This window comes from Hydractinia symbiolongicarpus, chromosome 3 (genome assembly GCF_029227915.1).
Source record: "Hydractinia symbiolongicarpus strain clone_291-10 chromosome 3, HSymV2.1, whole genome shotgun sequence".
NCBI classification, from domain to species: domain Eukaryota; kingdom Metazoa; phylum Cnidaria; class Hydrozoa; order Anthoathecata; family Hydractiniidae; genus Hydractinia; species Hydractinia symbiolongicarpus.
This window is the reverse complement of record NC_079877.1, coordinates 33878726-33890926: the sequence shown is the minus strand read 5'-3', so window position 1 is coordinate 33890926 and position 12201 is coordinate 33878726. Positions and strand designations below refer to the sequence as shown.

At 32.4% G+C, this 12201-nt stretch overlaps 1 protein-coding gene across 1 annotated transcript; it reads right to left on the bottom strand.

Moving 5' to 3' along the window:
- Positions 1–712: 712 nt before the first annotated feature.
- On the bottom strand, positions 713–11210 carry LOC130636800 (hemicentin-1-like). Its single transcript, XM_057446646.1, has 11 exons — positions 11083–11210; positions 10674–11012; positions 9452–9748; positions 8468–8740; positions 7899–8183; positions 6517–6786; positions 5487–5741; positions 5278–5295; positions 2681–2783; positions 2124–2371; positions 713–1276 (listed from the first exon to the last, which is right to left on the bottom strand). The coding sequence occupies exons 1-11, from the start codon at positions 11123–11125 to the stop codon at positions 1020–1022; spliced, it is 2388 nt and encodes a 795-aa protein (XP_057302629.1). The 5' UTR covers positions 11126–11210; the 3' UTR covers positions 713–1019.
- Between the last annotated feature and the right edge of the window lie 991 nt (positions 11211–12201).

Here is a 12201-nt window from a genome sequence, read left to right as displayed (position 1 = left end):
ACAGTTGCAAATATTTGAAATGTAGCAACTGAAGTAGGAAAAAAACATGCCAGCTATTTTATAATATGCATATAACTGAATCTGTTCGCTTAAATATGCAGAAACATTTTTTGATGAGCATGTCCATAGACAGCTTTGAAAAAAATTGTCCTTAATCAGGGTATGAAGGTCGATCGGACATGAAGTGAGCTATGTAATCTTAAAAGATTACGTAACAAGAGATTTTAGAATTTTATTGTTGCTGCTGCTGCGTTTAATAAACTTCAGGTTTTTGGTTACAAAATCTAAGTGATGTCATGGTGGGTCCCGCCTATCCCTACGTAATATTACATTAACCACACTTGGATTTTTTAAGATCGCATAGAGGATCACATCGTGGCGGTGACAGAAGATAACTAGATTCTGTAACTTGTGTTTAAAGGTAACAGTCTTATTTAATGTTATTTCATTTTCTCTTTTTTTATCAGTTCTTGGAATGCCAGTAAATTCAAAACAAGCTTTGTTAAACTGCTTTTCCGGCCTGATTTCTTGATTTTCAGCCGCTCATGAAACTCACAGTGCACCATGAAATCTCTCAGATTTTGTAACATAAAATCTTTATAGCGTAAGAACTTAATTGCACGTGTTCTTAAAATTTTAAAATTTCGCTCTCGAGGTCCAGGAACGAGGTTGGTGTCAGTGTGTCAGTGTGTGTTTCCTTAGTATGGTTTATGGAGAGTTGTGTTACTACTCAAAAAAGATTTCGAACTATTGTTATGTTTCGGAATTTTTACGTCACAACGCGGCTTCTTATATTTACATAGTTTTTTTCGCTCCAAATCATTCTTCTGTTAAATCATTCGCTTCTTCCACCTACCAATTCTCGTAGATTTTGAAGAATTACTATGAGCTGAATAGAGTTTTGTTTCACGTGTTTGGACAAAATGTTTAGTGGATTGTTGTATATCTGCTTGTTTTCTGTATTTCTTATGAATCAGCCAATCACATGCAATTACATTGAACAATTGACCAATGAGCTATCAGCGAAAATCAAACAAATCATCAACATATTGATCAACATCTTCATCAATATCGTTTTCATTTTCAATTTCAAAATCTATTTCTTCCAGTTCTTGTTTGTATTCACCTTCCACCACTCTGCCGTTCGATTTAATTTCCTCGTTCTTAAATCCTTCATTTAGAAACGATTTTGTGATGAGTAAACTCTTCTGTCGGTCATACTTCTCTTCTTCGTCACCAAACAGCATTTCAACTGTCATCTCTTCCTTTCGCGTTCCTGAAACATGAAAAACATAAAAGAAAGGATAAAAATTAAATCAAGCAGTCGAATCTCAAAACAAAATCTTAATGATCTCTACGTAAGATCTAAACTTCTTTACTCTTTATCAAATATAGACCTTAAAAGTAAGTCCTGAAACGGCCTCCCACAAAAACTTTGATCAAGCGATTGCGTTTAATATTGGGAGAAACAAGTAAAGAGGATGCATTTTTAACATTTATACGGAATATAACTCAACATTCTCCCGTGGCGCTTCAAATCACTCGACCTCCAAATATTTGAGTGTAAACATCCCTCAAATTGTTTTCTCTTCCTTACCATTATTGATTTTCAGCTTTCGATATTTTAAAAAGTTTTACTGTAAATAAAGCAGTGGATCAACATCCATAAATTGAAAATATGCATTGCTGTTTTGTCTTTCTCGCTATTTTCTAGCAATTTGGAAGGTTGGACATGCTCTAAAGACATTTTTTCACGTAGAAATTCTGGTAAACTGAGTTTTTATTCAATTTAATATTTTAAGATCACAATCTTGTTGTTGTGTTTTGTTTAAGAAAAGCAAAGGTGAACCATCTCTAGATAACCATTCCAAACATACCAGGGGCGTAGTCAATGAGGGGTGGAGTGGCCACATGATATCGTCAATAAGAAGAAAGGTCTATAAATTACAAATTTCTTTCATTCGATTAAAAATGTATATGGATGTATAAAATAGTTTGGACGTTAAAAGAAAAGATAAGAAGAAACTTTATAAGTTTAAACAGATAATACCTCACAGACTTTACTTTATTCTTCTTATATTTTATTTAAGCATCAGAAATAAATTATCAAAAGACATCCTTACCTTCAGAACCTGGCCACGGAGCTGGCTCCCCTTGAAATCGTTGCACGCTTAGTATTTGCATGTTGCTTGACTCGATTTCTCTTGGTAGATAAACAGGGTACATAGCTTGTATGTGGTTTTCCCCGTCTTGAAACATAGGGTTTAGCGTTAACTTGTCTCGTTGATTTGTTGTCTCTCTTCTTTCTGATCGATCAGAGAAGATCTCAGTTTCTTCTGACTTTGTAACGCTTTCTGTGTCCTTCTTTTGTCTGAATATATAGAGAAAAAATATTGGTTTAAAAGAAAGAAGGTAACGTAATTTTTTTTAGATATCTAAAAATATACTTTATTTAAACATGGACTAAAACTTTTGTTTATGGTACTTAGAAATTTTAACAATCGGACATTTTAACAAGACATTTTAACGAGACAGAGTGGATAATTATTAATAAAAAACATTTATTTTTAGATTAATTACAAATACCGGATGACGTTAACATGAGAGAAACCGGCCAAAATGTCCTAATAACATGGGCATGTATGTATACAAGTGACTACTGCAATGAAAACAAACCTACCCTTTTAATTTTCGTCTGATAAAGAAAGCAAACAAAATTAACAACAACAGCAGAGAAATTCCAATCAGAAGTGGTATCAGCCAACCCGCTTTATCATCAGTAGCTATAAAAACCATGCACAGCAAAAATGTAGATGTTATCAGGAAAAGAGAGTGCTGGTGTGTGTGTATATTATCATAGACGACATTCACTAAATTATTGTGTGTGAGAAAAAGTTGATCATATTATGCGTATTTTGTCGCATATATACTTTCCTTTTAATCGCTATTATAGCTACTGTCAACTTTTTGTTGTTTTTTTTTATTTTCAGGATGCAGCACTGCAGGTCCAGTTTTTGTAGTCTAATTACAATGTGATCAAAATTTGTACTTCTTAAATGTGAGACTTGTGATGGCAGCCTACTATGAGCTTTAGTCGTTGTTTTATACATTTAGAGAGAAAAAATTTAGGGTTGGACAAATTTGTATAGATTGATTGGGCTTAAATTTACTAAATTTGTATAGATTCTTTAGGAGTTTAGGGCGACAAATAAAAAAACAACAACATTTTTATAATTAAACAATCATATGCGTAACAGCAATACTTTTTTCGTCTTTCATGCATCGACGTCACAGTAATTGAAGCTATTTGGAAACTATCGAGTCTGGTCTGATAGAAAAAGTGCGAAATTATGTTATGCTACTACGCACAAAGTGTGTAGAAGCTATTTTGATGAAAGATAAAAAATGAATGAAAAAATCAAGTGCCATATTTATTTGCTGCACTAACAATTTCAGATTACAAAAAATTCAAGTCTTAAAAATATCAGACTTGATCAGCGTCTAAAATTAAAAGCTTCTAATTTCTTTTCAATTTCTATTCATTTGCATCAAATAGCTTAGTATTCAGTAGAAATTTTAATTTTAAACAAATTTTCATCTCCACAATTAATCTTGATCACATTTAACATCATAAACAAACTTTCCTAGTGTGTCTGAAGTATGAGAAACAAAATCTGTTGAAAAAGCAACAAATCTAATTTCTTCTCAATGCGTACAACGTAAGTTTCAATTTCGTCCTTAGAACATAATTTACATGGTGAATTACACTACGTTAGAAATTGCTGAGCTGTTGGTTGTGTCAAAATAGGTTCTTCTGTAAAAATAGGTTCTTCTGTAAAAAATCGTTGTTCCTTTAATGCCACCGCTTAATAACGTTTGTAAATATCTTTTGTTGGTTACAATTCTTTAATATCTTTTATAAAAAAAAAATTATATAGAAATGATTATTTTTGAAAAAGTTTTTTCGATCAGTCTATCTTACCTAGTCCAACTACAATAGCAACGATAATTAATACAAAAAGCATACAAATAAATTTTTCCATCGAGTCCTCTCCGCCATCATATCACAACTCGATGACTCATTTAAAAAAAATACAAATGAAAAAATGTTAAGTTATGAAATTTTAGAAATACTTATTTCGTTGTAGTTTCCAACTTTGCTATCATTCACCATTCTTGCAAAACTGTGCAACGCAGGGTCATGTTTTCAAAATATGGTCAACTTTCCTTTCATGTTCTCTGTTTTTAACTGAGAAAAATTCGATCCTGGTTAATTTTTCATCGATTTAAAAAAAAGGAAAACATATATATGAATGTATATAAAAAATTTATAGGCAACTGAATATTTTAAATTATAAATTCGTGTGTTATTTAAATACATCATTTTCTCTTTTTGATTCAATTTTTTCACCTCAACTTTTTAGACATGGTTTCATTACAATAAACAAATACAAAACTATATTCCATCGCTTGTGTGAACGTTTATGTACACTGTAAAAACGTCTTACACAGTTTAAACATTATTTTCTTTGATTTACTATACTTGATCGAGTAAAGCTAATTGCTAAGAATTATGATACCTTTCACAACGTGCAAACAAGCTACAGTGAATGGCGTAAATCTTTCTTTTCCTATGTTAAGGGGCATTTTTGGTCTTGTTTTCAGGTCAGGTTGGTAAATTTGAAAGGGACTAATGGTGTGAATATTAAACTTGGAACAGTAACGATAGTACAATCCAATGATGACGTCATTATTTTTGCTGGCGTTATCATTTTCCAAAGAAGGACTTCATTCAATTGTTCTGAGTTTTTTCGTTATTTTAAGTTATATTTACCTAACAGGACAAGTGAAACTTCGTCAGAAGAGATGTTTCTGAAAAATCACAAAGTGAGAAAGTGTTTTTTGTTTTTCTTTTTGTATTCATTCCAAAATGTAAAAATCTCACTTTTTTCACTTAAGAAGAACAAGACTTTTTACGTAAGCAAGAAATTAAAAATCTTTCCAGCCTGATATGTCATATAGAACAAAAGTTATGGATAATAAACATATAGAGTTGGTGCCCAACCAATCCACTCCACTCCAAAAATTTAAATCCAAATGTTTCGCTTTTCTAAAAAAGCTTTAGATCCTAATGTTAATATAATTTTGTTAGTTTTGTTGTCGAAGTGTCATCTGCTCCTTAAGAAACGAAATGTTTTCATACCGCGTGCTTCGATAAAAATACGCGTATATAAAAAGCTCTGCGTTAGAACTGACGGAATAAATAAAAAAACTTACGTGAATCTTTAGTTGGTGCTAAAAAGAATAAAAAGAATGAACTTTAATTCTTTGTCACTGTTCTTTCCAATCATCCAAAAAGGGAAATAAACACGTGACTTTACTTATAAAACTACACAGCATTGACATCAATAAAAAGGTGAAAATGACGCTTGGTGCTCGGAAAATTATTTACTGCTTACAAATATTGATCGAATTTGTTACAATACCTATCACATCAACCAGAATGGTTTTCTTTTGAGATCCAGCGATGCTAGTTGCTTCACATTCAAAATATATTTTTCCCAAATCTGTTTCTGCTGGGAAAAAAGTCAATCTTTCTCCTTCGTGAATGACCAAGTTTGAGTCATTTCTTCTCCACAATATTTGCGGCGGTGGCGAGCCGCTGGCTTCACACTTAAAATCTCCAATATTATCCGTACTAAGTATTGTGTCTTTAGATATATAAGTGATGTTTGGTGACACTAGATATGAAAATGTTTATTTCAATTAGTCTTAGATTTACAACATATTTTAACAAAACTATGTAATTGATAAACAAAAAAATCTATTCTTCTGACTATGTGTCGTCAGAAATTTTATTTTTTAGAGGGCTCGGACGCATGTTTATCGTATTGTAGGCATAACAGCTTTATTGAGTTAAAATTGTATTTTCCTAACCCTACTCCTAAGTCAATGACGCTACAAGTCATTAGCGTCAAAGGTTTCTAATATAAAACGGCTCTACTACTAATTTGACCAAAGCTTGAAAAGTACAATTAGAAGACTACAATTAGAAGTGGATGTAGTATTTAAGGGGGTTTCTTATAAGAGGACATACGGTGGTCGTAGTCAAAAAAATTAAGAAACTTTCCTAATCATTTTAGATATAACTAGTCGTTAGCCCGTGGAAAAATCCACAGGTTCGCCCGTCCTTTTTATACCGTACTGCGTGCGTCTCGCTACTTTCGCAGCTAAGGTACCATTTTGCGTGACAGACGGACAGACGTATACGGGTATTATAATATAGATAAAGGAGGTCTTCTAGTTAAATTAAAAAACTTTTTATGGAATTGGGTCTTAGAATTTAAGAAACTTTTACTAGCTGGCTATTTGCTTGGTTACTTCTATCAACAAAATAAAAATGTATATTTAAATAGTCACAATAAGTCATCTTCTTAATTGGTTGAAGGCTTTAATATCATAATGATTCTCGAAAACATTTTTTTTATTTGAGAAAATCACTTGAGAAAACCATACCTATAATATTCAAGTAGCTCGAAGCCTCAATTACATTATCCCTACTGCTTGCTACGCATGTATAAAATCCCTGATGAGTGTGCTTCAAACTTTGTAACGTTAGATTGCCATAATTCTTGTTGATATGAGAGGATATTGTTTTATTGTTAAATAACCACGTGTACAGAACATCACCAGGATTTATGATGGCTTCGCAAGGTATTGTGATGTTGTTGGTGAGAATTCCAGTTAAATTCTTTGGCTTACCATTGGCAGGAAATTGAAGAGTATCTAGTAATTGAAGGTTACAATGAAACACATTTTACCTAAAACCTTACCTTCCGTGAAATAAACAAGGTATTTCATTTTATATGAAAGAGCTGGTAATTCGTGTGTAGTTTTGGCAGATTTCGACTGTTAAGATATTAGACTTCAAATTCCGCTGATTATGCATGAAATCATGAACTAGCTTTGTGTAGGTTATTGAATTTACCAGTTTTACTGAGGTATTTTGCTTCAAATATGTGTCTAGCCATTTATATAGGCGTTATGAAACTCTTACATAAATTTTAAAATGTTACAAAATTATGCTTAACAGCAATTACATGTTTCCATGGTAAGTCATGACGTCATAATTTCGCATAATTAGCGAAACTTCTAAGTCCTAACAGATTTCGCTGATTTTGCCAATTTAGCGAAAAGTAGTTTCCGCGAAAATTATTGAGAATTCGCTGTAATATTTGCGACACTCTTGAAAATTATTTCTTGCGAAATTTCTTTTAGGATAACGAGAACTTTTTCCTTCTAAATTATCTATCATAAACACGTGAATTACAACTTTAGCTGCCCATGCCTGCTATATATATTAGCTCTTGAAAGACAACATGAATTCGAGAAAAATTGACATCGGTTAAATTTATGTTTATAGAAATAGGGTCTACGGGTTTGTCTGTTCTTACAAAATCTCAGTTTGATAAAACAAGCTCAAGAGGTAAAGTGAATAATTTTACTTCATTTTCATGGTTTTTAAAATACGAAATAATAACGCTTTTCAAATACCGATGGTGACTACCTATTAAATGTCTCCAGTAAGCATGTTACAGCTTGACAGATTGTCCGTTAGGTCCCTGAGAAAGCTGTGTCAGCAAAAGCATTTTTGCTGCAGGTATAGTGCATGCTATACCTGCAGCAAAAATGCTGGTGGTTTTATTACAAAAATAAAAAAAACACGGGCATTTCTAGGACTTTATACATCTTAAGAATGAAGGTTAAGCTGTTTTCATTTGCTTAACTCAAAGATTTTAATGCACTCTACAGTCTCTGCACGCTTGTTTTTTGTAGTAGAAATAGAAGCTTAACATATTTTAAAGTAGATCCACAGAATTAATCGATAACAAACTTACATAAAACATTCAAATTAAAGAAGGATACTGCTTCTCCAATTTCATTTACAGCATGACAAGTAAAAATACCATGGTCCTCTGGAAGTGCATTCTTCACGATAAGAGTGACTGTATAAAACATGACTGATTCTTCGTCATTTCTTTCAAACTCACGATGTAATGACTTTCCGTTAAATTGAAAGGTAATTTCTGGTCGAGGTTTCGATGTAATATTAAAGACTAGCTTCATGTTTTCACCAGATGGTATATCTGAGGATCTGTTACTGTTCAAGAAACGTGGCAGCACTGAAAATGGAATTAACATGTTTATACAATTATTGTGTGAGGAAGACAAATCTAAACAGTGTTATGCAAGAGGTTTAATATATATTTAACAAATATTTGCTACACGTTATCAATCATCACGAATTGATGTTACAACAGAGCTTAAAAAAGTTTAAAAAAAGTTAAAAATAAAGGATTTCAGCCGTATTTTCAGTGATGCGTGTGTGATAACAATAGGTTCAAATAATACAAAAAACAACAAATGCAAAAATAAAGGGAGAAAAGAAGTCTCAATATTTTATTACCTCCGTACGTAAGATATAGACGTGTTGTTATACCCTCTCCAATTCCATTCCTTGCAAAGCATGTGTACCAACCTTCATCATGAAACGTCATATACTTAATGATATGTTGACCAGTCGTGTCATTTAGAATTAAGCTTCCATTTTTTCTAATTACGTAATTTGATGCTGGGTATGATAACACTGCACATTTTATTATTACCTGCTCTCCCGATTTGATCGTATGATTGTCTTTAAGTGTGTTGTTAACAGTAAAGTTGGCAGAGGAGGGCATGTCTGTAAAAAAGTTTTCAAGTTTTTTTACGCTAAGTTACTTGAAAAAAAGATTATTTACGCCAAGAAAGAATTGACATGAACGCTTACTTTAAGCCTGTCAACAAGGCCCGTGGAAAAATCCACTTAGTTAGGGGAACAATGAAAAAGAGAACCATCACTTGAATTTTGATGATATCTGTACGCAAGTCACACAGGAACATTTGATTTCATCGCTTTACAACTCAAAAACTTCTATGCGTTGTTATACAAGAACGTGAGCTATCAAGCTGAAAACAGCACACAAAATGTAAGGTACAGTCAATCCGCTTCATCTGCTGAATAGTTCTATGCAAAAGTCGGTTTCCATTAAGTGTTCAGCAACTGTTGTACAAAGGTTAATTTTACGACTTCATTGGAAACACATGTTGTACAACAAAATGTCACAAGAGCTGTTGCACAACATGTGTTGTCAAAGGTTTTCTATCTCAATAGTTGCACAACAATATGATAGAACGGTAAAAAACTTCTGATGTAAACAGAATTGAAAAAGGTTAAAGTAAACTTTTGTGTTTAAAAAAAAACGATTATAATTGGTCATATTTCTAAACACAAAGTAATCAAGTCATGTCAGATGTTGTTGACATTTTTAACTTTTAGTTGACTAAACCACGATAAGTAATTCTCCATCAGTTACTTTCAGACTACTTCGGTATAATCAATATTGTAACTTACATCTTACTTTTACTTCAAATTTTTGCAGTTGTTTTGAAGTTGCTCCTGGAAACTCAATTCGAGGTTGATAATAACCAAAGTTATTTACGTGTGATGTAATGTTGATTCGTAGTATTAGCTGATAGATTGAGGAAGGGTGTTCAATCACCGAAGATTCATGTTTTTCTCGCAGTGGAGCACCATTGAAGTACCAGTTAATGACAGGTTTGGGTGATCCAGTTACATTTAGATGAAGAGTGAGTGTTGAATTTTCAACTACTTCAAATTGAGTTGCATTGCTTGCAATCTCATTCAAATCTAAAAAAAGTAAATTGCAATTTAACATTTTTATATATAGCTATATATTTTTTTTTTTTTTTACCTAATCAGAAGCTGATATTTCGGTGGCTAAATGCCACAGCTTAATAATTTAAAATAAACCATTTGTTTGTTTCTTTGTTGTTTTTTTTGAAAATACCTAGTTTATTGCACTCTCTGATAAAACCCAAACTTGTTTCGATCAACACACTGACAAAGCCTAAATACTCAAGAGCTTCTTAGGGATTATTTTCAGATCACTTAGATGTCTTGCAAATTGATTAATTTCGAAAGGGTTACAGATCTTGCTCAGTCAGGGCTGTAGGTGACCCCTGATTTGGTTTTATTATTTTTGGGGGGGATGGGTCGGCATGGCATAGGTTTATCCCGGGGATGGGGTAAAAACGCATCGTCAGTCTCTTTTATATTAAGCACAAAAGCAACAACAGGGGACCAAGCTGTCAGCTCCCTACACTGCTACCGCACTGTGCACTGAAGCAAGAAGCGTATCTATAGGTATAGGAGAAATATTTTGGCAGCTGTAAAATGTGACACAACTAACTTAACTGTAACTGTAATCTGACAGCTTCACAACAGCTCTGTAATCTTATTTGCTTTCTTATAAATGCTATACTGTAAAAATGATTACACTGTAAAGCTAACTTCATTGTAATTTCAAACAAGTGAAAACATTAAGAAAGACCTCGATGTATCGCTGAAATTTCCTCAATGATAAAGATATCTGATAGAAGTACGAAAAGCTTCGGTTTTAATAAATTGATTTTATTCTTTGTTTGTATTACTGTCATTGCTGTTGTGAAAACTAGAGCAGGATAGAGGTGATCAGAGCTGTTAAAAGACCAACATAATGTCAGCCATTTGTTGTACCTGAATGTAAAAAGAAACTTTTAGATATCTACCACACCTGTCACAATAAGTTGTGTATCATTAACAATTGGTGCTGCGACTTCTTGATAATCTAATTCACATCGATACCACCCACTATCACTCAAAGAAGCCTGCTCCACTATCATTGCGCCGTTTTGATATTTAATTCTGTTATCATACAGTTCCACGTCTTTTTGTTCCTTTTTTGAAATATACACAACAATTATTCTGTTCTCTGCTTTATTAAAAAGTCCCCAACGTGCACGCAAGAATGTTTGGTCAGTTTCAAATGTCCATTTCATTACAGCTTTATCACCAGCGCTAACATATATTATCCTGTCAGGTACGCTTGTGAATCCAGGAGTAGCAACAAGTTCTGAAAATCACAAGAAAATGGAAGATAACTTACATGGCAGAAGAAGAAGAAGAAGAAGAAGAAGGCATACCTCTTTGAAGCAAGAAAAACACCACAAATTTAATCAAAATCATGACAAAAAACCAATGTATCAGCTCCACTTTGATTTTCGTGGCGTGTTCTTTCTCAAGCTAATATAATCATAATTCATTAAAAAATTTTCTGTTGATAAAAAATTGAATTAACCTCCGTTCTATTTACAAAATGAAGATTTGATGTGCGCAGTTTGATAGTTAATCAGGGGGATAATAAATCGTTTTAGTGCGACAGAAATAAAATTTTAATGATCTTTATTTAATAATGTTAAATTTAATATATTTCACTGCATGTCTTTATTAATAGTATGGATGAGTAATTATGTATTCAAAAATTTTAATTTCTTGTAGTACTTTCTTATTGCTCTATGAAAAAAAACTCAACTTAAGATTAATTTTTTTTTAATATGTTAATTAACAGTCTACACACTTAAAACAACAATAACGAGTTATGTGTTGATGCGAAAAGGTTACACTGGAGAACTCTTCAAAACTTTTGCAACGTTGAATTACTGCATCTCAACCCAGCTCAACTCCAACCCTGAGTGTGACATCAACAAAAAAACTTTAATGCTTGACCATGGAAGCACACTTATACCAACCATTCATTTGGCATTATGAAGCTACTCTTTTACAAAAAAATATATATATAATAAACGCTTTTCAATTCATTGTTGTTGTTTTTTTTTGCTTTTTTTTCATATTGTCCTTGTCGTGAGTAACAAATGAGACCACCCAAAACTGTGAAATTTCATCGTTTTTGTTTTGCGAATCAAATATTAATTGAAATGTTTAACTTTGCGTCTATAAATGTCTGTAAATCGCAAATATTCCGAAAACTTTAAATCAAGAATTTCTTTATTCACAGCGGTTGATATACCTTATGGGTAAAATTAGTTACTAAAATGTCTAAAAAATAAGGTTGAATATATTCAGTTTACATTTTGCATTGAAATTGTCATATAAAAATGATGAGATTTTGTTGAATAACGGTTCATTATCGTGATCATTCATTTTTCATTCAAATATTCCTTTCTTGGATAAAAGTCATTTCCCAATTCTTCCCAAAATTAGTTGTTAAAAAAATTAGTTGATGAAAATTTTTTACCGACTTA